Raw genomic sequence first — 25,631 nt, forward strand, 5'->3', positions numbered from 1 at the left:
TCACACCGATTAGGGTGCTCTGTCAAATCAGGCATCAGCGACCTGGTGATGAATTGCACCACACGTCACCGTGATCTGCATTTGTTCCCACTTTGCTTAAAGACATTTCATACCAGCTAATTGACTAACAGTTGTGTGTGTGTGTGTGTGATGCCTGGGTAACGGGACACCCTGTATGTTTTGTATGATACTCCACAGTGAAGACTCAAGTGATGATCCCTATGTGGTTATTTTGTCACAGTCACACCTGTATATCACACGAGATTCAAAGCGGTTCAGGCGGCTCCTCTATACAATTGATCAGCAACTCTGGGCTTGACTGTATTCTTCAAACAATAGTGTGAATCGATTTTAAAATCAGAGAAGTGACTAGACACTGGTGAAGAGCAGAAGGGTGCAAGACGCACTGACCAGACCCTGTTGGAGAAGCTCTGTAAATAGTAATAACAGTTGAGTAAACAAGCTATCGGATTTCCGCTGAACTTTTGTAGCATCTCCAGGGCTTTTTACAACAAGCGTGCCTCCTAAAGCAGTGGCTCCCAACCCCGGTCCTGGGGACCCCCTGTGTCTGCTGGTTTTCAGTCCATCTGAACTCTCAGTTACTTAACTAGACCCTTCATTGAACTGATAATTTGGTTAATTAGACCTTAGTTGTTTTAGATTTAAATAACAGTTACAAATTTCAAGTTAGCTATGAAACGGACGTACAGGTTGAAACCACGTTCAAACAAGTGCACAAAAGAGAGAGGAGTTGGAATGATCATCAGCAACGCTGCGCAGTTAATAATTATTAAATGACACTGATGCGATTGCTAGGAGTTCAGTCAGGCTGGTTCTTGGCTTGCATTCAGAGGTGCGATTGCTAGGAGTTCAGTCAGGCTGGTTCTTGGCTTGCATTCAGAGGTGCGATTGCTAGGAGTTCAGTCAGGCTGGTTCTTGGCTTGCATTCAGAGGTGTGATTGCTAGGAGTTCAGTCAGGCTGGTTCTTGGTTTGCATTCAGAGGTGCGATTGCTAGGAGTTCAGTCAGGCTGGTTCTTGGTTTGCATTCAGAGGTGCGATTGCTAGGAGTTCAGTCAGGCTGGTTCTTGGTTTGCATTCAGAGGTGCGATTGCTAGGAGTTCAGTCAGGCTGGTTCTTGGCTTGCATTCAGAGGTGCGATTGCTAGGAGTTCAGTCAGGCTGGTTCTTGGCTTGCATTCAGAGGTGCGATTGCTAGGAGTTCAGTCAGGCTGGTTCTTGGCTTGCATTCAGAGGTGCGATTGCTAGGAGTTCAGTCAGGCTGGTTCTTGGCTTGCATTCAGAGGTGCGATTGCTAGGAGTTCAGTCAGGCTGGTTCTTGGTTTGCATTCAGAGGTGTGATTGCTAGGAGTTCAGTCAGGCTGGTTCTTGGCTTGTATTCAGAGGTGTGAGTGTTTAAAGGCAGCTCTTTTATCACAGCTCCAGATCAGGGATTCTTTTGGCTGGTTGGCAGTAACCCGATAGCAATTATAAATAGGCTCCTACCCGAGTAGTTTTGAATGGGAGGCTGAGTCAATAGCAAAACAGGTGTCCTGGCTGGTGGCAATGGCAGTGTCCTGTGAAAACCTTTCATACACACAACGAAGCAGGACGCTGTAGCCTTTCAACATTTGTATGTCCGTCTTATTTGTTTTGGTTTCTCTAACTTTTTTTTGTCCAATAGTCACCTCCCTGTGTGTGTGTGTGTGTGTGTGTGTGTGTGTGTGTGTGTGTGTATGTATATATATATATATATATATATATATATATATATATATATATATATATATAAATTGCCATAGAATCAACCTGCTTTAATACTACTATAGAATCAACCCACACCATCTAGAGTACGTCATGTCACGTATATATTTTAAAAAGATGTGTTTTTTATTTTTTTTGGACACTTCTCACGCCCCCCCCCCCCCCCCCCCCTTCATATTAGCTGCTCATGTATAGATGTATAGATTACTTTTTGAGTTGTTTTGATCACAAGTTTTTGAAGAGTCTGAGCAATGTGAATTAAAGATTGCTAAATGACAAGCTTGGTCAAAGTTGTTATAGTAGTGGACAACACTAGTGGAGGCTTTGAGTAAATTGTTGATGTTCATAACATCGATATCTATATATAACTCCTGAATGTGTCTAAGACTTTTGCACAGCAGTGTGTGTGTGTGTGTGTGTGTGTGTGTGTGTGTGTGTATATATATATATACTGTGTGTGTGTGTGTGTGTGTGTGTGTGTGTGTGTGTATATATATATATATATATATATATATATATATATATATATATATATATATATATATATATATATATATTAGTGTGTATGTATATAGTGTGTATGTATGTACGTGTTGCATGTTTCTTCAGTCATGCTAAAGCACTTACATACAGGCAGTAATTCAACAGCCTTGCAACCCTTAATGCATTTACTGCACGATTAGGATTCGCTCCCATTATTTAAGCCTTACTTGCTCTGATAATTGTATTGGCAATGATACTGTCCTCGCTCATCCAGTGGGGTAATTCCCTGCATGCCTTCCAGCACTGCAGTGTTCCACTTTCTGACTGGCAGTTACTATTGATACTCAGTGTATTACATTCTCAATTGAGAATGCGCTGCTTAAAATAAAGTCCCAGCTTGGAAATATACACTGTTATGGTGTGTTGGATGGATCAGTCCTCTTTAGGGATTATGTATGGAGGCCAAAGGAAAGTGGGCTGTGACGCTGTGTTTCCATCTGCACCAGGAGATCAGTTCCAGCGTGTACCTGGAGGTTTTAACAATGAAAATAGTGACGCTAGCTAACGTTCACAAGCTGGATCTCTATTTGATACTGCTGGGAAGGAAAGGGTGCTTTTGAAGAGGGTTCCGTTTCCTTCTGGCTGCCTCTACTTGATTCCAAGCGTTTATCCACTATATAAAGAGCTTGCTATTTCAGTTTCGGGAATGGCTATATTGAGAGCCCCCCCCCCCCCGCCCCCCCCACACACACACTGTACGTGTACAGGTTTGACTTCTTTCACTGTGTATACCGATTGCACTTTTGGTCTTAATGAAACGACATAAATTTGTAATGCAGAATTTCCATCCTTTTTTGTTGTTGATTTTAAATAATAATAATAATGAGGATGATGATAAATTGACTTCACATTTCAGTATAATATAATGTTCTGGGGGGGTTGGCACAATGTCGTGCTGTAAGACAATTCTGACATCCTTAATGTCACATCCTATTGTGATTATAAATAACTGTTTAAATACTGGAATAGCTTGTTTGAAAACCCTGCACCAGACAGCAGTTCTGGATGCATTGAGGAGCCGTGGGTTGGTACACGTGGCATGTGCGTATCCATATGATTTAGCTTAATTCCAGCATTCTGTTAATCAGGGTGACAAAAAAAGGCTAACGAGCTTTGCTTTGTATAATTAGATACAGATGTTGTGCAGGGGCCAGCAGGTGTGGGTCTGTCTGACTGCTCTGCAGTACCTTCCCACATTATACACAAGAACATGAGAGAAGACCAGTCGGCCCACTGAGGCTCGTCCCTTCTGAGCCCCTGCTGCAGTTGCATCTCTAGTTGAAATGCTGGTAACACTGCGGATAAATTAACAACTGATCGTTAACTTGTACATCATTCTAATCTGTGTATCTGTAAACCATCAACGCTTTTGTATGTTGTAAAGAGCTTGCAGACTCCTCTGCATCGCACTGTTGCTGCGGTCTTTCAGGCGTTGATCCTCCTTTGAGCGAAATTCCCAGGAAATTCCCCCCCCACCTCCCCCCGTGCCTCTACTTGCTCTGACTTGTTACTATGGGAACCGATGCCTGTTTATGATGGTTTCACAATCCAGACAAATCCACCGCTCTCACGTGAGACCAGGGAAGGATTTGGTAACCAGTTTTTGTTCTGTGTTCCTTGTTCCCAAGCAATATTATGACAAGTTGACCGTGTTTACTGTTTGTATAACAGTTATTGCTACACGCTGTAGTCTAATCGAGACTGAGCCAGGCACAGTCATTATTGAAGACAGGTGTACGTTAAGTTGTTTTTGTGTTGATGGCAATAAATCTGTTGTTGCTACACAAACATTAAGGGTTCAGAAGAGTAGACTAGGGCTGTTAAGAGTGCTTGTTTGAATGATGCTCACAGAAAACCGGTTTATACTGTTCTCCTGTTTCATCTAAATCAACAGGGCCAGTGGTTTTGCCACTTTCACATAGATCTTGCTGTTTCAACAGCAAACCGCTTTCAAACACTATATCCCTCACGGTCTCAGGGATGGAAATCAGACTGTGTTTGCATAGCAGTTTCACCCAGCAGTGTATAGGTAACAAGCTCAGATGTGTCTTATTAAACCAGGAATGGATCAGACTGCTATGCAATGGGAGTCTTGTTTCCATCCCTGCGGTCTAGTGGGTACATGACCTTGATTTACAATAAATTGCCAGCCATTAATCTTGAGGGAAATATTTGAATACCGTATACGTTTACTCCTTTAGCAGCGACAGAAATCCTCTGATTACTCAAGTCGTTATAAACAATGAGATTTGAAATGTAGATCAGCACTGTGCTCTAAGCATTACATAGAAAAAAGGTTTGGTAACAAATAACAGAATAAGAACTAATAGAAGGGACAATTAATTGACATGTCAGGCAAGATGGACAAACCCAGATTCCTACTGATCTAATCTGAGATGCTTTCTGGCACAGAAGTTGGAGAAAGCTGTTGTATGGACTAGCAAGGCCTCGTAGCACAGTGGTATAGACGACAGCGTTTTGTCTTAAGGATAGTTTTCTGATTGCTGGTCGCTAGCGATGTCATCTCTCTCGCTTGGAGAGAGCATGTTATGCAGCGGATGCACCTGTAATTGAATGGTGATAAAAACAGCAATGGTGTTGCAGTGCTGCAGCTCTGTGTGATGCTGGCAATCTGTCGGCTTCTGCAAATTGCACTCGATAAACGTTTCACACAATAGCACTTTCTTATACTATTGCACGGTTTGAACATTTCAGCAGCAATCACTGTTCGTGCATTTACAGTGAACTTTTAAAATCCCTTACAAAAAATGTACTGAGCGCATCAACAGCAATGCTGGAAAATGAAATATTCTCGTACTGAAGAATTGCAGTAAAGTTCTTGTGTGTGGTATGATTTTTTTTTTTTTTTTTTTTGGTTACGTGATGTATGTAATAATCTCATGGTTTTATATCTAGACCTTTATGCAGATTTCCATTGTGCGCCACCAAGAATCACAATACAGCAGCGACCCCCACTTCCTTTGCTAGCTGAAGAACAAGAAGACAACAAGTCATTGCTGTTTTTATTAACGCTTCTCCCTCCTTCTTTTTCTCCTGCAGTTTGCCGGAGTATGGACATCCGGAACAACATCACCCATCTGCACATGATCGAGAACTGCACCGTGATTGAAGGTCACCTGCAAATCCTGCTCATGTTTAAGACGAAACCCTCGGATTTCAGTGGCCTGCGGTTCCCCAAGCTCGTGATGATCACGGACTACCTGCTGCTGTTTCGCGTCTACGGGCTGGAGAGTCTCCGGGACCTCTTTCCCAACCTGACGGTCATCCGGGGCACCCACCTCTTCTTCAACTACGCCTTGGTCCTCTTCGAGATGCTGCAGCTCAAAGAGATCGGGCTGCACAGCCTCATGAACGTGACGCGGGGGGCCGTGCGCATCGAGAAGAACCCCGAGCTCTGCTACCTGTCCACCCTCGACTGGTCCAAGATCCTCGACTCGGTGGAGGACAACTACATCGTCTCCAACAAGGACGATCGCGAGTGCGGAGACGTCTGTCCCGGCACCATCAAAGGCAAGGGCTGCATCCAGACCGCCTTCAACGTCCACTTCGGAGAGCGCTGCTGGACCCAGGATCACTGCCAGCGAGGTAAGCGAACTGACCCCATCCTCGGTGGGTGGGCGGGCTTGGTGGCTTTGACTCTTCCCTGTGTGCAATGTGAAAATCTGCATCTGTTTAAGATGAGGGGTAGGAACATCTTGGCTCCTCCAATTTCAGGATCTTGTTCCAGCCAGGTCTTGGAACGTTAAACTGACTCTCAACAGGGTCAGTTTACTAATTAGGGAGCAGGTTTGGAACAGTGTCCTGAAATTGAATGGACTCTCCCTGATCTAAACAGGGGCAGCTCTTCTTCATACTGTTTTCCTTAAACCAGGGAACCCTGAACCCGGTCCTCGGGGACCCCTGTATCTTCTGGTTTTCATTCCAACTGAGCTCTCGATTTACTTAACTGAACCCTCAGTTGAACTAATAATGAGCTTAATTAGACATTTTGTAATTGTTTTCAGCTCTTAAAAAGTTGGACATTTCAAGCTAACTAACATTTTATAAGTAACTTGAAATCTGCTACTTTTTTAGGAGCCGAGAACAATTAAAAAGGTTTAATTGTAAGCAAATTATTCGTTCAAAAAATTATGTTTTAATTAAGTAATTGAGAGCTCAATTTGGAATTAAAACAAGAAAGCCCTGCCTTTAAACTCATTGTTGCCGCTTAGACAAGAAGAATGCAGGTCTGGTAATGCCAGATCTTTCATTACATCCAAACTTCCACCCAGCCTGGTGTTGGAAGTCGCCTCTCCTCCGGCAGGGGAATGTGAAAGATCAAATGAAAATGACACTGGATGAAGAAGAGGAGCTTGAATGTAATGATCGCCTGGTGACCGGGCCATAAGAATGTAACCCCCTTTTCCCAGGACCTCTGTGCTCAGAACTTTGAATGCCTAAAAGGTCTTTCCTATATATAATAGTGTTAAAGAACTTAAACTACTTGTGAGGAATGAGGATAGCAGTCAGGCGTCGAGTATCCTGTTTCCTGCACGATTTATAATAGCAAATTGTTTTCCATCAGGTTTGGTATTTTCTTGAAAAGCTGTCGTTGCTTCGTGGAGCTAGCTTGTTTGCTGACAGCAGGTGCGTGTTAACAGCCATTTGAACCCCTGTTTCTTTTCAGTGATTGTTGTCGTTTGTTGGGCTGGTAGAAGGCTTGCAAGCTGTAGATTGTAAGCTAATAAAGTTACAAGTAAAAACACTTTGCTTTTGTGACACAGACAAAATGCAGTAAATTTGTAACGAAAGACGTTTCTTAAGTCTAGTAGACAAACTACGACGCGCATTAACCCCCCCCCCCCCCCCAAAAAAAAAAACAGGAACCTCTCCAGGTTTTTCGTTCAGCCTAAATTAAGTAACCTCAAATCTAAAAGCTGGAATGTCTCAAACTGCAATGCAATGGGAGTCTGAAAGTAGATCCTGAAACCCGGACAGCAGGCAGGTATGCCTCCACTCAGTGTCGTGTGATTTGCACTCGTTCAGTCAAGTGCCATGTCAAAGCTGTGGCTGATTCCAGACCGTGATGCAAGATTTCACACACGTCGGAGCTCCGCTCCCTGAAATAAGGGGAGGCATTCTGGCTGTCGGGACTCTAGATCTGAGCACCTCTTGTTGCATACAGCAGAAAATTATTATTATTTTTGAATGCCTTTTTTTAGAGCTGGTAACTCTGTCTCTCTTTATATTGCATGTATGATGTTGTTAAATGTTTAAAAAAAACAAACAAAAAAAACAACATTCTAAAGTTACAAAGTTTTCCTTGTGGAGGGAAGTATGCCCACCCATAATCCCCCCTCTATCAGTTATTTGATACAAACAGTAGTTCCTACATCTATCATATTAAAAAGAAATAAACTCCCGTACAGGACCTGTCACTGCTCAGGCTTCCATTGTGCATTGTGTGGGTTTTTATGGTTTTCGAACCCACCGCAAACTTACTTTATGGCTCACAGGAGCCCCCAAATTACTGACTGCTACAATAAAGACAAATAACCACATGTTTATTTCTTTATTGTTAGGGTGCAGGTTTGTGTAACGACAAAAAATGTTGTTGAGCTCGTCCCTGGGTGTTTGTGTTTGGTCTGGTGTACTTTGGAAATAGCAGCGCTGGTGAGGACTAAAGTCTGTAATTTAGTTTGTTCAGGAAAAGAAATCTGTTTTAAAGGAAAAAAGACCACTAAGTGCTAGGGGGAGACACACACACACACACACACACACACACACACACACACACACACAGTTAATTTGTATCGTATAGCAGCAGTATAGAGTGGATCGTTGTTGTGCTGCATAGATTCTGCGGTTGAGTGAAAAATGAGAAACAGCTGTGGACAAGGTGTAGGGCCACCATGTGCAGCCAGGACGGCACTGACTTTTGACAGGACAAATCTGCAAGGTGTTTAATACGTTCTGTAAACAGCAGGACTTTGTTTAGTCTTGGCTGAGGAGGGCTTTCTGTCATGATGTGACGCTGCCCATCATGATTGAGGCATAGCCCGGTTACACAAAAGCGATCGCAGATGTTTCTGTTCAAACCTTTTGCCTGGTGTTTAAAAAGCCCACACGACACTTAGGGTTACAGAATGTTAGAAGCACAGCCTTTTATGGGTTGCTTTGCTTTTGAAGCTGCGATTCCCTTGTTTTTACGAGCTGTCAGAAGCCTTTGTGGCCTGATACCTGACCGTTGGTTGTGTGATCTTGTGCTTGTCCTACAGGGCATACAGAAGAATTTCAACAGCATGGACCTTTCAAGTCGTCCCCCTTACTGTGGCTTTGTAGAGAATTGATTTACGTTTTGGTGCAAATTAATTTGTTGGCGTGTATTATTAATGCCAACGGGTGACAATCATATTTTATCACGCTCCAAGGTAAATGGTTTCACCCAGAGGGAGAGGATGGGGGGGGAAATGAAGTGAGAAAGCAATACAGTTAGATGTTGTTTTCAGTATCGCAGCTCTGGAGTGTGTTGGAGAGGCTGGGGTCCATCGCTAGCTGCTTGCTGCTGCAGGAGGAGGAGGAGAGGAACAAAACGCCTTGTGAATTGATGAACTGCGAGACAGATATGTCAGACCCGGAGGGGAGTGAGCTTGAACTGGAGATGAATCATAAAAAAATAAATAACTAAAAAAAAAAAAAAAAAAAATCATTAAATTTCAATCTCCTGCCACGTGAAGTGGAAGCTCTGTGTTTCGCTTTTCAAAGATGTGATAAGAATTGGCTTTTTTCCCCCCTGCTCTGTATTTAATGTATGCCAGATGGCTGCGGACACTTGATAATCTCTGCGGGGCATCCGTCCCAGAGCTTGCCAAGATGGGACTTTACTAGGCTGTTGCGGGGCTTGTGGTAGTCAGAGCTGAGAGATCCCTGCGGTGTAAAGCAGACCAGACTCTCTCGCGTCGGACGGCTGTCCTTTCCCAGCTCGCCTCTCCTCGGAGTGTAATCCAATTCCATATGCAATCTGAGGTTGTTGAGACGAAGATAATAGCGGGGTGACGTTTAACAAATATCTTGATAACTGCGACCGCAGTAGAAAACTGATAGTGTTGTCATGCTTCCAGAGTTCATTTGCCTGCTGTGAAATATATACATATAAAAATGATACTCTTAACTGTTAACCCGTTACGAGCTCTGCAAAGTGCTGCATGTGATTTAAAAAAGGTAAGCTGTGACAGACAGCAGTGTTGTTAGATTACTGATTCAATTGTACTGTAGACACCTAATATTGTCTACAGTATCGTCTAGTGGATGATTTAAAAAAAAAAAAAAAAAAGAGAACTCTGCTACAGTAAACACCACATTCAGATAAAAAGTACTGAACCAGTGGCATCATTGCCGTACAAAGGAACCTTTTAATTTCTGGTTCTGTATGCGCTCCTCCCATAATAACGAATAGCACAACATGCACCTTCTGTCCCTAGTGATGATCGGCATGCTATGATTACCCCGGCACATCCAGTAAAAGGTTCAGATTGAATGTACAGACTCCCTCTCCCCCTGTCCCAGATCTCTCTTCTTTCTGAATGCAGACGCAAACATTTTTTTAGGAACCACTGCGCATCTGCTGTCTAGATTGCATTGCTCAGATTGATATTTCCTTTCGTGGAAAAGTCAGCATGACAATGGAATGGAAACGATTAAAACTGAATTCCTTACATTTGCATGTCTGGCTACTGGGGCACCCACAGGGTCCCATTATTATAATAATAAAATTATTATTATTATTATTATTATTATTATTATTAGTTTGCCCAGTGGCACAAAGCGTACTCTAATTGTAAACTCTTGTGCAAGACCGGCAGGTCCTGTTCCTCTGTGAATCGTTTAGGCTGCATGCATGGCTTGGTGATTGTTCTGGGATGTTTTATTGGACGCTTATGTCAGAAGCTCTCTCAAACCTCTCCCCCTTTTATCAGAAACAGCTGTGGTGGTCCAGCTTGTTTTCAGACTTTGTGTTAACACACTGACATTTTTTCCGTCTGCGTTTGTTTATTTGAGCTGCTGAGTTTTTTTTCCTTTTCTTTCTATTTACCCGCTGCTATGTGAAGACCTCATTTTTAAGTTTCTTGTTTTTCTCTTGATCCCCTTTCGCTGTTATATTCACACACACACACACACACTGACACACACACTGACACACACAGACACAGACACAGATGTATAAAACACATTCCTAGATGCGGTATTAATGCTCATCATTGTTCACAGACAGTTGAAAAATGCATATGCATCTAACCATGGAGTGCAAATGTAACTCGCACACTTATAGGTAACAAGCACAGGTGTGCTCATAAGAAAGCCTGGATCCACTCATAACTACTTTTCAGTGCTTCTACAGTATGCCCATTCCTGTAGTATACAGAGCATCATCTCCATTCCATGCTTTATAAATTCAAACCATTATCTGCTAGGGTTCAGTTACAATGAACCCTGCGCTGGATTATAAAAACACAATAGCAGCTCTCAGTCCAATACTACTTCAACAGCAACCAGTAATCTAGAAACTGTGCACAACAACGTGGCGAAAGCAAAGCAAAAATCACACGTCCGAGCCCCCAGGTACGCACAGCATTCTTGTTATTTTGTGCCTCACCCGCCAAGAAACCACTGGCTTCAGAGGAGCACGTTCATCTCGGGAGGGAAAAAAATACAATAAATGCAAATAAAAAGACACGGCTTGTTTGGAAGTCGGAGCTTTCGTAGTGTTCCGAGGTTCTAACGGGAATTCCAGATTGGAATTCTAATTTGATGTGGATCCGGCAGAGGCATGTGACAATTAACAGAATTTAGCGTGTGGGTGTTATTAACAAAAGAAGCGCTTATTTAAATAAATAAACAAAATGAAATGCGTTGCGCAGATAATCAGTCTTGAAATGATTTTTTTGGCCAGTTTTTCTGATTTTGTTTAAGTGTCATAAGGCACTTTATTTTATTGAATTAAAATGCAGCAGTATCCATGCAGCTCATGAGCTGCAGCTGCCTCTATTACACAACCGGTGAGTGAAAAGCCTCCAAGCCAACTGAAAAACATTGAATCCCAGACTGACCTTCTGAACTCTTTTATAAGCTATATTTAGACCAGCCTCACAGTTCACACTTTCTGCAACATTTAACATCAAAGAATGACTCTTCTTTTTATGTTCTGCGCACTTTTGCCCAGTTGCTCATAATCTCGGGTTATCTGTAAAATAAGTGCAGAATTCGTGAAGACACCTATTGGAAATATTTTATTTGTAATGCAGAATGTTTGTCATAGGAGTATTGATATAAAAGAATGCTGAGCTGGTTTGTGGAAAAACATTATTGCCAGACATGATACAGAGATTCTCAGATCAAAACCGATACTTAACGCTTTTTAAAATTAATTTTGTTAACAAGCACATCTCAAGTCTACATTTTTTGTAAAAGTGCTAGACTGGAGGGGATGAACCTGTCGTATTGAACTAGGATCCAGTTGGTCGCTTGACATTGTGAACAGAACATCTCCTCAGAAATCTGGTAGCCCGGGGCATTTTCCCCCCTTAATTAATTCTTCACACAATTGCTGTGGCTTATCTCTGAACCCCAGGGACAAGACATTTCAAAGCAGACTTACCCAAGGTTAATGTGTTTTTATGGCATGAAAAAAAAAACAAATGAACAGCACAACCAAAAACAAGTTAAAACATTACATTAAAATCTCAGCACCTGAAGTGCCTAGCTTTCTATACAGTAATATTAAAACCCCCTTTTTTTTTTTTTTTCTTTTCTTCGCTTATCCATTTCCTTGGCTGACTTTGTACCGGAACAGTAAAACATGATACATCACACAACTTGTTTTGCACTTGCTGTACATGGCTGTTCATTTAACTAATCAAAGGGCTCTGGCTGTGACAGCGTTCATGTAATGCAGAGCTTTATACTGTACAGAGGCTCTGGTATTATGCTGAATGCCGTCTTGTTTGCCAGCCCGACATTCATGCTTAAACTTTTCATATAATCAGGAGCCGCTCAGAGACCCAGCCTCTCCATGGTCTCCTGGGTATAATTCCCGAGTTGTGCCGGATTGATTTTTCCACTGGCCAGTTCCTGTCGCACTGACACTTCTACTGATCTTTCCTGCCTGGGTTATTGGACTTCGTGCAGTAACCTTGTCTCCTGAAAACAAGGAACTAAAGATCAACCATAGGATCTGACAGCAAATACGATACAATACCAAACCCTGTAGTGTAACCAGCAGTAGGAGATGTTTACAAAAAAAAAAAAAAAAAAACACACAGACGTCACACTGAACAGTGAAGGAAGGTACAGCAAGCCTTGTGTGTCGTTAACTCACATGTTTCTCATTCTCTGTCAAACGCTGTTTATTCTCTAGACCAAAACACTTCAAGGTTACGTTATAACGATCCTGGCTGAGACTAATGTTCCATGAGGGCTCCCTTGCTACTGCACAGCAGCTATTAAATCGTGACTCCCACGTACGCAATCTGATACTCAAAAAATAAATCTGCAGGACAGCTCGGTCTGAATTCAGTGAATTCAATTAGTTGAATAATTTTAAGTCTGGTTTGCTCTGAGAAATTAAACATCACACATCCCAGGTACTGTAAGGTGGTCACCAGCTGGCCGCAAATCCGCCTATGCCAGTTACAGTATGTCGAAATAATGATTTCTGTAATCTGTAATTTCTGTACGGCACCACAAGCAGCCTGCCTTCTGATCACCGTGAGGTTGTTCCCCGAGTTTCCTGTTGTCGGATCCTATTGTCGTGTGCTGGGAATTGTCATTGTGTGGTGTTTTTAAATGCGTCTGTGTGCTGCTGCTAGCAAACCAACGGGACTCAAGATGCTGCATCACTGTCATTCCCCTGATACAATCCATTGAAATTGATAAATGAGTGAATGAAATACCATCGTGCTGTAAATTATAACTGTACTGTCAACCCCTCAGACACAGAACTTGGATTTTCTGATCCATTGTTATAATAAAAACTTTCCCTCTGTCCTGTGTTTCTTTGCGTCTGGCTATACGGACGGCACTGCATTTAGACTCCGCTACTGCACTGGATTGCTCAGCTTCTTGTGGTTTGACGTTATTCCCCCTAAATCCTTCCCGAGTCCCCCAATAGGAGCCCTCTGGAGGTGTTTGGAGTGGCCCATCGACATGAGAGGGTCAGTTACCTTTGATCTACTCCAGTCCTTTCTTGGCTCAGCAGAACGCTGTCTAATTTAGTAATTCTGCTCAGCTGGTCTTGTTTGATCTTGTTGGGGACACAGTTCCAAAGCTACAGTAGTACTCGTAGGTCATAGGACTGGTATGTGTTGAGAACAAATTGAAAACCGCAGTGTTGGCTTTCCGTGATGTAAAGCAGTCTGTTCTGAACTGTTTTCTAATGAGAGTGCAATTAAATGTTATTGCTAGGACTGCTGTTGCTTATTATCCAATTTGTAATAAAGTGCATGTTTTGTTGGAGCATGCACTGCAGTGGCTGCTGCCCCTGTGATCCACTACCAGTTAATAATGTTTTTGCTCACTTTGCCGGCACCGTATCCCTCCTCTCTGATAACGTGTTGCAACGACAGCGGAATGGTTTTAAACAATCCTGGATGTCGTTTTCTGTCCGCAATCAAAACCGTTCAGGTGAACTGCTTGTATTTTATAATTCTGATTTACGATTGCAATCTTACAGCGGCATGGGTTGCTGAAATTACAGTTATAGTTTGTTTAATTACCGTGACAGTTACAATTATGCTGCAGTAATGACAATTCTAATTACAATGATACTAAAAAAGTAAAATGTTTATTCTGTTCTGAATAACGAAGCAATAATCACAGGTACAAAAACGGAAAAATACTATGCTACTGTACAATGTTTTTTTTTTCAAACAAATGGGGTCGCTAGAAGTGGTTGAAAATACAAGAGTAATGATCCCTCAGTGTAAAACACAACACAAAAAAGTGAATGATTAAGCTTGGAAAGGTGTGTAATTCAATTGGAAATGATCAGTTATATGGTGTAATTACAATGATGCAGGTGTGCCAATGTTCAGTTAAAGTTACATTGTAACTGAGATGAATTACATTGTAACTGCAATGAATTACAAAGTGCAATTGCACAAAAACTGTGATTGACCCCAGGTCTAGTAGCCAGTGCCATTGCCACTAAAACACACAGTAGTGTGCAGCGGGGCGCCAGAACCTCAGGGAGAGAATATCACTTTATCATCTTTATTATCAGCACTGCTTGATCCCCATCCTGCGCGCTTCCTATTTGATTAACTATAGCCATTCTTTTTCTGCGAGGCATGAGCAGTGCGTGTGAGAGCTGTGCAGCCTCACAGCTTTCTGCATGGGATTCGCTGCCAGCACGGGCCAGCTTGGAGAGTGGGGAGCGCCATGCCAAGAACAATCACGTCGTCTCTTCCAGCAGAAAAGAGGGCTTGTGGTTACAAGGGGAAGCCTCTGTTTCCTTTGATGACAGGTGTGTCTGCATGCTGTTATTGCCTCCGCACGTCTATGGTAGATGGCAGGACTCTGTCGACCGGCGTTATAAAAAAAAAAAAAAAAAAAAAAAAAAAGAAAAAAGTTTATCGGGCTTTATATGTTCTGAATTTAAAGGTGCTGCTGTTGGTCGGATCACAGTGCCTCACTGTAATTCCAGGTTGGAATCTCACAATGAACATGGGATGCAAGTATACGAAGTTTCTAAGACCCTACAAAGGGCATTTAGGCTGGGCTAGGGCTGATGACTTGCAAACGATTTCAGCTTCGAAGAGTTTGCAGAACACCTGCAATGCAGGATAGTGAAGTGACGGCGCATTCATTTAAACCAAAGCATGGATTGCTAGTCTCGGCTCATCGACAGAGCAGGGATAACACAGGCAGCGATTGGTGTGAGCTTCCCCACAGTGCCCTGCAAGCAGGCCTTACCCCTGTCTTAGGAGGACCATCCTGTTCGAGCTGAAGGAGCAGGTCAGTTTCCACGGCCATCCAACCGTTGGACCTGCACTGGATTGGAGCCCAGCAGGCCTCCTGAAGTGAAAGGCCGGTGCTTTACTCCCCTGCTGTGACCTATCTGAGAACCGCCCTTCTGTGCACTCGGTTTCTGGTTCAGTATAATTGACTGTGCCGGGGCTTTCTGTGGTGCACCGGTTCACTGTGCCTGACTGTAAAAAAAAAAAAAAAATATATATATATATATATATATATATATATATATATATATATATATATATATATATGCTTTTTTGCATGCAGATTATATACGTTTATTCAAAATAAAAGGACGTTTGTAACGCTTCTTAGCCGAGGGCGGTTGGCATTGTGTGAAAGCAATGTGTTCCTATTTGATTAGTGGGAACGAGCGTGTTGTTTTAAGAATGGGCAGTAGCAGATGCGGTTTGCTGCATGCAGTGTTGTGAGCAGATAGTGGCGGCTAGTACAGGCTGTTTGTATTGTTACAGTAACTCTCATTCATGAGCAGCAAGAAGCCCCTGGGGCGTTTGGAAGCAGCTCTGTCCTAGAGATTATTAATGGCAGCTATTTGCATAGCCCAGCTTGTACTGCATTTCCCTATTCTAATGCGGGTCTCAATTGCAGCTTCCTCAACTACTTATGGTGATTTTTGTGAACTTTGGCGTGCCGAGCAAATTTCAAGACTACTTCTTACGTCTTTTAAAGCGTTTAATCCTTTGCCAGTTTTTGTAGGACAGAGTAGGAAGTTAAACCACCCGTAGCATTTATGTGTTTGAGGTGAGGATGGATAAATGGTTTAGGACAGTGAAAATGAGTTTAGTTAGCACTGGTTCAGGTATGGTTTCCAAAAGCAAATTAATGTGTAATCAAATTTCTTTTGTATTATTTAATAACCAGCAGAAATATGCTAATATGCCACTGTTTAAAATTAGATTTTAGCAGTATCCAATAATAATAATAATAATAATAATAATAATAATAATAATAATAATAATAATAATAATAATAAACAGTCCTTGGCCAATGTAAATCTTTTTAATGCATTTATTTCTGTAGCCCTTGTGTTCTCTATGAGCTCATAACCTGCTGTGTGTTTTGTTTTTTTTTTTCAATTGCTGTTATGGGCAAAATGTCTGGAAATACCCCAAATCTGGTCGTGGAATAAAAAAACAAAAAACAAAAAACAACACACTGCAATGAAAGAGCTGCTGGGCTCCTAAGATACCTTGCCTGCATTAATAGCAATGATAATAATATACGTGCAGGGCTGCAAACTGGGCATGAAATGCCTGCTTTGAGAGGACCGGCATCCCTGCCTTGAGTTTCCTGCACATGGGTTTTGAATGCATGTACTGTAATTTATGAAAGTCCTTCCTTTTTATGTCCATCGCTTATATTTCCTTTGTGCGACTCCTTCTGTTGTGTTGTTCCCCAGAGTGTGATTTTTGTCACGACTGCCCTGTTTTGTTTTGTGTTATGTTTTTTATTTTATTTTTTTCAAAGATTCAAAGAAAGTTTTAAGAAGACTGAAAAACAACATTAAAGGTCCATATTAAAAAAAAGATCTTGAACTAGAATTAGAATTATAGCTTAAATGAAAAGATTTGATTGCACAGCATTTATCCCAAATGGATGTCTGGCTTTAGTTTAAGCAGAAAAGGATGTGTTCATGATCATGAAGTGGATAACGCAAAAGTAATATATTTATGAACAGAAACTCAGAGCTACATCCCTCTGTGGTTAGTCTTCCAAGTATTTTTTACTTACTAACCACACGTTCAATATTAAATATATATATATATCCCAAAACATTTAAATTGCTTGTGGACAGATAGAAGAAGACACGTCTGACCGCACCAAAATTCATAACGGAAAAAACTAAATGATGATCTAGTCCTGTTCCATTTTGAAGCTCCTCCCGTGAATCGGGACACTGCACTGTACTGTTGTGGAAGATGTCCTTATTTGGTCCTGTTTACTTTAAGGACATGCCAGTAAAGATAAGTGCGGTTTAACCTGGTGTGGAATCAGCACAGACAGTCCCCTGAAAGCTCCGCCAATCCGTTCCCAAGCATTAGGTCAGAGGACTTCTGGAGTATGGTTTGCGTGCATCCTCGTGCTAGCGATTAGTCTTAAGACCTCAACGCACACAAAGAAAAACGTGTATAAATAACCTGTTGTAGTGGAAAGTTCCTGAGTTGCCAGGCGACAGAAAGTAACTGTGATGCAACAGTCTCTGTGTGTGTGTTAGTTGTTCCCAACACAGGGGCTGGTGGATTCACACTGGCCAATCGTGGTCCTCTCCCGATACGAGAAGGAAACGCTGGCGCCGTGTCAGTCTCCGTGGGCAACAATAGCTGGTTTAAAAGGTCACGGAACGGACTTCCTCATTATTTCCTTCTATTGTTCAGCAGTTCCTATTTGATTGGACCCATTGGGATGTGTAATGTTCTCTGAATAGGAGCTGTGAGAACCTTGGACCGGGGCCTGTGAGCCTTCTGAGGGGTATTCAGTGGGATTTGAAGGTAGGCCAGTGTTGTGGTGTTATGAAAGAAGCAGGATTATGTAACTAGGAGCGTTGGCAAAAACAAATTGTCAGATGACCCATCGCCCAAATGAACTAACTCCTCCACAGATTTATAATAGGGCACTTTTTAGCGAGTGCGTTTTTAATAGCCTGTAAAATGAAATCCGTTTCCAGGCCAACTGGTTGTAGGGCGGATTAGCCAGTTCTCCCTTGCAGGCCGTTTTTCTAATAACAAGCCCACTGCGCATGGCCGCTGCTTCGTTTTGTTTTGTTTCCTTATCACACTAATTTGCTCTCGCTTTGATTGTCAGCCTGTTTGCTAAACAAACAAAACGGATACACCAGAATTAGTATTATTGCCTTTCAATATTTCAGTAAACAGCTAGGTGCCTGTGTAGTGTCTGTATCAGGAGTAGCAAACTAAAAATATATACAGCATTTACAAACTGTTAAAACTGGGCCGCTGGTGTTGCAGTATATAACCCTACTTCATCATGTCTCGTTTGCATGTTTATAAGGTAACACTTCTGCGTGATTGATGACAGCGCGACTGGGTTAGCATGAGAAGAGAGGCAAGATCATGCGCTTTATGGGCTTGTGTACAAATGTCAAGGCTCAAAAAAGAGGATTGCAATACAGTTGCACCTTCAGCAGCCTGTATTTCAAACGCACAGATATGTGCCACTGATTTTCACGTGCAGTGTGTGTTAAAATAGCAGTACCGAGTTTTACAGAAATATACCGACCGACCAGCAGCAGCTGTCCTCGTGTCATGCGTTTGGCGTGTACCTACCTGCAAACCGTTAAAACCTTTTGAAGCTTGAGTCACGTTTGACCCAGTTATTCAGCAGCGTATATTTGAAACCTGACTGCACTTGAAGGACTCTTTAGTACACCTGCTCTGGAAAGGATAAGTACACTGCCAGGGAGGGGAGACAGCCAGCCAGTATCCTGCCAGCGTGACTCATTCTTTGCTTTATGTTCATCTGATACCTGCCTTTTTAAGTGTTGGCAAACCTGAAATACCTGAACCACCTTCGGTTTGATAGGGGGATTAGGATAAGAGCTATATGAATTGGCTCAGAGGTATTATAATGTCTTGCTGTACAATGCCTAGTGGTGTCACTTCTGACAGCTCGGGACGTTCAGATTAGGCATTGCCATTTACATCACTTTGCTGTTCATTCAAGAAGAATGTGGGATAGTCACAAGGTTAGCAGTCACAACAGCTGTGCATTTTATAAAACAATTATATGAACTGTTTGTGCCAACAGTAGCAAGGTGTGCCGGCTTCAAAGGAACTGTTAAGCCATTTGTGGTCGCATTTTTTTGTGGAGATCATTCAGAAAGTTAGACAAGCAAGTAATTTGGTACAGAGTACCCTTGAGGTATTTAAAGAATGTGTGCGGTGTTTTTTTTTTTTCTCCAAACAAAAGGGCTGAAGATCAGGGAGCTTTAAACAAAACCAGAAATCACAACAGAATAAAAGAATTTGTAACCAGATTGCACACAGCTTCAGTATGCCTGTGCTCATTAAGCATGTTAACTGCGTTTCATGGTCATGCACACACCACATCATTTTTTTTTTTTTTTTTTGCATTATGAGTTCTACCAGAAACGTCTTCCAAAAACAACATGTTTCCAAGCAGTCAGCCTGACTCAAAAGCCCTCTTGTGCAGCATCACTAGCCCATTCGTTGGTAAAGAAACCAGAAACTGACTAGAACAATATCATGAATATCAAAGACATTCTTCGAATAACTCCCCGGGTTAAAGCTTTGTGAGTAGCCCCCGTAGCAATTGTTTGGAGAGAATTAGGAACCAAACCCAAAACTATGTCTTGCAGCTTGTAAAAAAAAGAAAAAAGGTTTCCCCCGGGGCTGCCCCATTCATCCCTCTTCCTGCTCATAAGGGGAACTGCATAGCTGTGCTATTAATTATTTACAGAATTGATATTTCTGTAAAAAGGGGGGTTTTCTCCTTAGCAAGCATACGTAGTTTATTCTCATTTTTTGCAAAGCACTGTTAAACCTAAGAGAAGGTTAATTTCACTCCAAAAAACAATCCTTGCAAAAGCTTTGTGAGTAGGGCCCGGTGTTTAGAACACATTAAAGGACTAAAAAGGAATAATTACCAGGATTTTCAGTTATTAAGTCGTATGGAAAATGCCCCTTCTTCTTTTAAGTATCCTAGTATAAGGGATGGGCAATTTGCAAACATTTTTGAGGAGTAAAAGGAAAACACAAAACAGCTGTACAGCAACCGCAGAAAGTATTACAGCATAATTATTTCTACCTCAATAAATGATGTAAGTTTATATACCAAAATAAGAAGCGTTATTAGTTAAGTATCAGCCCAACAAAACTAGATTTAGTTACTGTTGGTTCCGGTTGATTTGAAATGTGTTTTGAATGCGTTCTGTGTAGTTTAAACTACGTCAAGCCTTTATATTGGAATTTGAAGCATTTCAGGCATGTGCAAAGCACTGCCATTGTGAGGTTTTACACAAGATTGTTACCATGCATTTTAAGTTCTGTTGATGGAGTGTTGAGTATCTCCAGATTCTAAAATGTGTGTTCTATAATTAACCCATTAAGTGCCGTTGCCCTCATTTGAGGACCGGCTACTTTTGTTGTATTTTTTTTTTTTTGGAGCATTTTTAACTGGCATCCACCTGTTTTAAATTTCTCTATAACTATATTTTTTATGATAACTTACTCCTTCATTTTGTTAAACGCAAAAGTTAAGTCTAAATGTAATGTGTCAAATGACATAAATACAGCTTGTGTATTTTCGAAGTAATGAATGGCTAGTTAGTTCAGGGTCTATATTTGGAGCCCAGTCTTGCAGCCCACGGCGTCGGTGGCCAGGAAATGCCCCTTATTACCGCTTCATTCTTCAGAGAATGTGACCCCGCTGTGACCTCTGGCCCCAAGGGGACGGAGGCATGTGATGATCCCTGCATGAAACGAGTTCCATTGAGCTGTCACTGCATCAAGGTATGGAAGGGCAAGAGTGCCAAAATACATGATATGCAACATCCTGGAAATAACTGTTCAACACCTAAACAATGACATGCATCCTGACAAATCTCATTGTCTCAAACGGCCAATTCAGCTTTTTGCTTGTTATTAAGCTGTTTCCTGAATATACCTCTCAGACTTTTATAACTTAGCACCATACTTTTTTTTAAATTTAAGTATTGTTTTGTCCTGTGCACAGATGTTGTGTTTTTTTTTTTTTTTTTTTAATATAAAAAAAATTTAAATTGATTTATATAAAAGTAAAAATTCAGTAGAGCATAAAGGTTATATTGAAGAATATATTCTAAGGGCTAAATTTTTCATAACTAATGAATCGCTGTGGGACGAGGCCATTTACACAACAGTGTGTGCTACATATTGCATGTCTCTACAGGTAGATGGATCTTCTAAATGAATCGGATTGCACACACAAGAAAAACGAATAGCCTACCTTCCACATACAGAACCAGATCCATAAGCAGTAGTTACAAAAGCAGATACAAGGTTAGCATAGATATTCTCATTTTTGGATCATTGAAACAACTTATCAAGGAACACAACTGGGCAGAACAGATTCAACCCCTGATTTGAAGACATTTGACACGTACGGAAAACACGATTATCAAACCCTAAACTTACTACTGATTAGTTTCCAATGTCATGCTGTGCAAAGAAGCCCAATTAAGTGTTTTTTGCTTGTGTAGAAAGCATCATACACTTGTACGCTACTAAAGTGTATTTTTTCTGGGGGTGGGTAAAGTGAAAACAAAATGCTTTGATGGGGGGTCGCTGAGAGGGGTCCTTAGCGGTTCAATGAGAGGGCACAGACACGCAGCGTTTCAGGGAAGTGAGACTTTTATTCTGTCTCATGAGTTATACATAACTCGGTTCCCTTTCTGTAGCAGTATCGATCCTATACACAGAGGCATACTGTCTCTACATCGATAACATAACGAAGGAGGAACGGAGTAACAAAACAGACGTCCTCCGTTTACACTGGACTCTCTCTCGCTGTCGCATTAGAATCTCGTGTGACCTTTAGTCACAGCAGATAAATTGCTTGTGTTTTTGGAGCAGTCGGTTGCTACAGAAACAAACGAAAAAAACAAAAAAAAAGGAAGCCAAACAGGACACTTAATCCCTTCCTTTATACGTTATGAGTTTGGAACTGTTTGAGTGAAGTGAGCTTGTTAATTTTGCTGGGATCAGTGTGCGTGCGTGTGTGTGAGTGTGTACACCCTCTAAAAAGCACCCTGTGTATCTGTATGTGAAAACCCTGCCTCCTTCCTCCCTCTCCCTCACTCTTTCTCCCGCTCTCTCTCTCTCTCTCTCTCTCTGGTATGCAGACATGTGGAATTTCAGGGCCTCGAAATGACAGACTTCTCTGGTCAGGCCTGGCTCAGATACCTGCAGAGATGGCTGTGTTGTAAGCGTGGGTGGTTGGTTGGGAGGGAGGGAGTGGAGAGGGGTGGGGTGTCTCAGGTGATATCTTACTCCAGGTGTGTTACATTACTGAACAGGAAAGGGGGACAGGAGTCAAACAAGTGGAGCCAGGTGTCTGAGACATTGCCATTTCCCAAAGTACTAATAACACATACCTCCGACACGGAGTCTCCACGGAGGGGTGGTTCAGACAGTGAAGAAGTTTTGGCATATTTGAGGTGGCAGAACAATTGTACGTTAACAATAACACATGTCATTATTAGCAATGCTGGCTGGCGTCATTTTAAACAAATTCACAACGGGTGGATGTGCTATTTTTAGTAGCGATAATGTTTTTTTTTTCTTATCAGGAATTGTCTTCTAATATACCAGGAAGGTTCCTTCTCTCTCTCTCTAATAATTTGTTCACAGACGACGACTTCTTGCCATATAATTGCTAACCAGCGCACTGCTGCATTCCTAAGAGTCTTATGTGATCTTAACGCACAAAATGAAAAAAAAAAAAAAAAAAAGACTGCAAGTAACTATCAATCCTTGCCAAGAGGGGATCTGCAAGCAACACAGATTTACAGCCCACAAAATATAGAAGCAAGTGGTGCTGTGGTAAATATTAAGCACCCAGATCAGAATATTTAACAGCTAGTATTGGACTGGGCACCCTCTCGAGAACTGCTTGCTTACCCACTGGCTAAACTATTTTGAGATTTCTCGTCGGGGTGCTATGTGCGTTATCGTACATTAGGACCACTCGGTTACTTTTTTTTTTATGTTCCTGTTTTTCTGTATTTTACTACCTTCTATAGATCTTTTGAAAATATGTACTGGAAAGAAAAATCAACAGTGATTCTCAAACTCTGGGTCATGAAACGACCACATCAGAAACAGGCCTGCTAAACAGAATGACGACAGAGCAGTGCAGCAACTCATTGATGTTATAAGACAGCATTGCACTTAAATGCTGTCAGATTAAGCCTATTACTCATGTTCATCTAAGTGATATTTCTATCATTTATTAGCGAATGTCCTTTTTTCAGAAGAGTTCTTGGCAGACCACCGCTGGAACAGGCTGTGCATGCATCACACAGACAATATCCTTCTAGTATGAAAATATGTAACACAGACTTGCAGAACATTTTACTGACTCGTGCAATGAAGCAGTTCAATGGTATATTTCCCGGGCCGTCAGTGGCTCATTCCAGGCTTAAGCAGCTGTGTGACCTGAAGGAAAGATTACATTAAAGATCGTGACAGCAAAGAGACAAATATTTACCTTTCCATACAAGATAGGACATGTGCAAGACAGGAGGGTGGTGTTTTTCATCCCAGCTCTTGTGGGTTTGTGTGCACGGTGAAAGAATGTGTGTGATTCAACTTGTGATTATTAGAACTGCAGGAATTCTTTGCAGTGCGTCTCGATTGCAACAGTCTAAAACTCGCAAGACACGACTCAAAACACTAATGTAACTGCACCTACCCGCCACTGATGCGTTCCTTGCTGCTTTGATGATATTTATGTTGTTGTTGTTGGTTTTCCTTTCTAAACAAACCCCTAATGGTAAAATATATATATATGTAAATTAAAAATCATAGGGATAAACATTTGGTAGCAGCCACTGTCCTGGAATTGGAAAACATGTTTGTTTTTTAATGCGAACATGAAGTAAATCATTAACCAGTTTTAAGTCCTTAGCAATAGTAAGTAAACATGTTATTTGTTTGAGAAAACTTCCTTGATTCAAAAAAAAAAAAAAGAACGCACTGGCTTGACGAGGTCAAAAAAAACAAAAGCTGTAATTTGATTTGTTAGGGCTGCTTCCTGAAAACAACAAAGACCACATTCATTTCAGTTCTCGTCCTGCCCTGGAGGCTGGTGCGTACGTCCTGTCATAAACAAACACTTTTTTCGCATGGTTTTTTTTTTTTTTTTTTGGGCGGTGATGGACTGTGGCTGTAAATGCCGGCTTTCTGTCCATGGCCAGGTTCATGGGGCAGCTGAGTTATGTTTGTGAGCAGCTTGAGGTTTCTGGAGGTCATTTTAATTGTTTGATTTGTAGCCGGCGCAATTGTCAGGCAGCAGTTACCAGGACTTGTTTTCTCTTTGCAGCCGAACAGGAACAGCATTTACAATTCTGTAAACAAAAGAGCCTGGCTCTGGCGATGTGATGCATGGTGTCTGAATAACAAGCTCCATGCGAGCGTAGCCTGATTGTTATGGGAGATGTCTGCTGATGAAAGTCAGAACAGCGCTTGACAATTCTATCTGTGTGCTGGTTGCTATTTTGTTTCATATTTGCACCCGTTATTTATTTTACCTCTGACAAGGTATTGTGGCACTGAGATTGAATTATAACATCAAACAGGATTTGTAAAAGTCTCTTTTTGGCATGTTGCAGTTATTCTTTTAATGGGAAGTAAAATGAGTTGTTTTTCTATTGTCTGGGTCCAAGGTTCCTCAGGAAGCAGTGGCACTGTATTTTGTAAGTGCCTGGGAATTTTGCAGCAGTACACGTTGATAGTTGCACAATGCTTGCTTTGCTTAATCCTTTTATTGAAGGAATAACGTGACACCAGGGCATTCTACAAATGTTCTATTAGCACTTCAACATTCTGTGTGCTTCCTTACCCAGTGATGATCTGTGTCATGTGCCTCACTGTATGCAACTTGTACACAGTCCTGAGCAAATGTTTAATTACATCCGTGCAGCAAAACACCCTATCGCTTCCTGTAACCATTGATTACACCAATTCAGGTCAACTGTGATTTGATTTGTGCAACTGTGACAGAGCGAATGAATCCTAGTCTACAATCTCCCTCCTGATCTGTGAGAGCGCTGTATAACAGGAACAGAGTGCCTCGTACTGGTTGGTCTGGCTGTTCATTCCACCCTTTTTTTTTACTTTAGGGAGTTCAAAGAATGTGCATGTCTCTGCCTTATTTTGTGTTATTTAATGCCAGCTGATGCTGTACTTTGCGATTTTAAAATCATGAACCCACCTCCTCATCGCCTTTTAGTTTTTAATTGGACATGTGTAACTCATGCTGCTCATGATTTAAAAGCTGGAGTGGTTCAAACTGTTTTGCAATAGGAGTCTTAACTTTATCCCTGCAACTCAGCAATGCAACTTCCAGTGAGCTGATGCAGCCCTTAGTTTGGAAAAGGGTTGTACTGTTCAGCACCTTAGTTTTAATGCAAGGCGACTCACACCCTTGCTGGGTGTCTCTGAGCACTGATCTTTCTGATGTTTTGAAATCAAACCTCTGTGGGTTCAGAGTTCGTGCTCAAATGCATTGGTTGTGCCATCTTAAACAGCTCTGTTGTT

The 25,631-nt window shown here is 41.7% G+C and overlaps 1 protein-coding gene across 1 annotated transcript in view; it reads left to right on the forward strand.

Annotated features, from left to right (window-relative positions):
- LOC131721046 (insulin receptor-like) overlaps positions 1-25,631 on the forward strand; it is an 88,269-nt gene that overhangs the window by 15,616 nt on the left and 47,022 nt on the right. Inside the window, exon 2 of the mRNA XM_059014064.1 lies at positions 5,365-5,910. Coding sequence (XP_058870047.1) covers positions 5,365-5,910 — 546 coding nt within the window. The remainder of the gene's footprint in view (positions 1-5,364; positions 5,911-25,631) is intronic.

The sequence above is a fragment of the Acipenser ruthenus genome, chromosome 47, assembly GCF_902713425.1.
Source record: "Acipenser ruthenus chromosome 47, fAciRut3.2 maternal haplotype, whole genome shotgun sequence".
NCBI lineage: Eukaryota > Metazoa > Chordata > Actinopteri > Acipenseriformes > Acipenseridae > Acipenser > Acipenser ruthenus.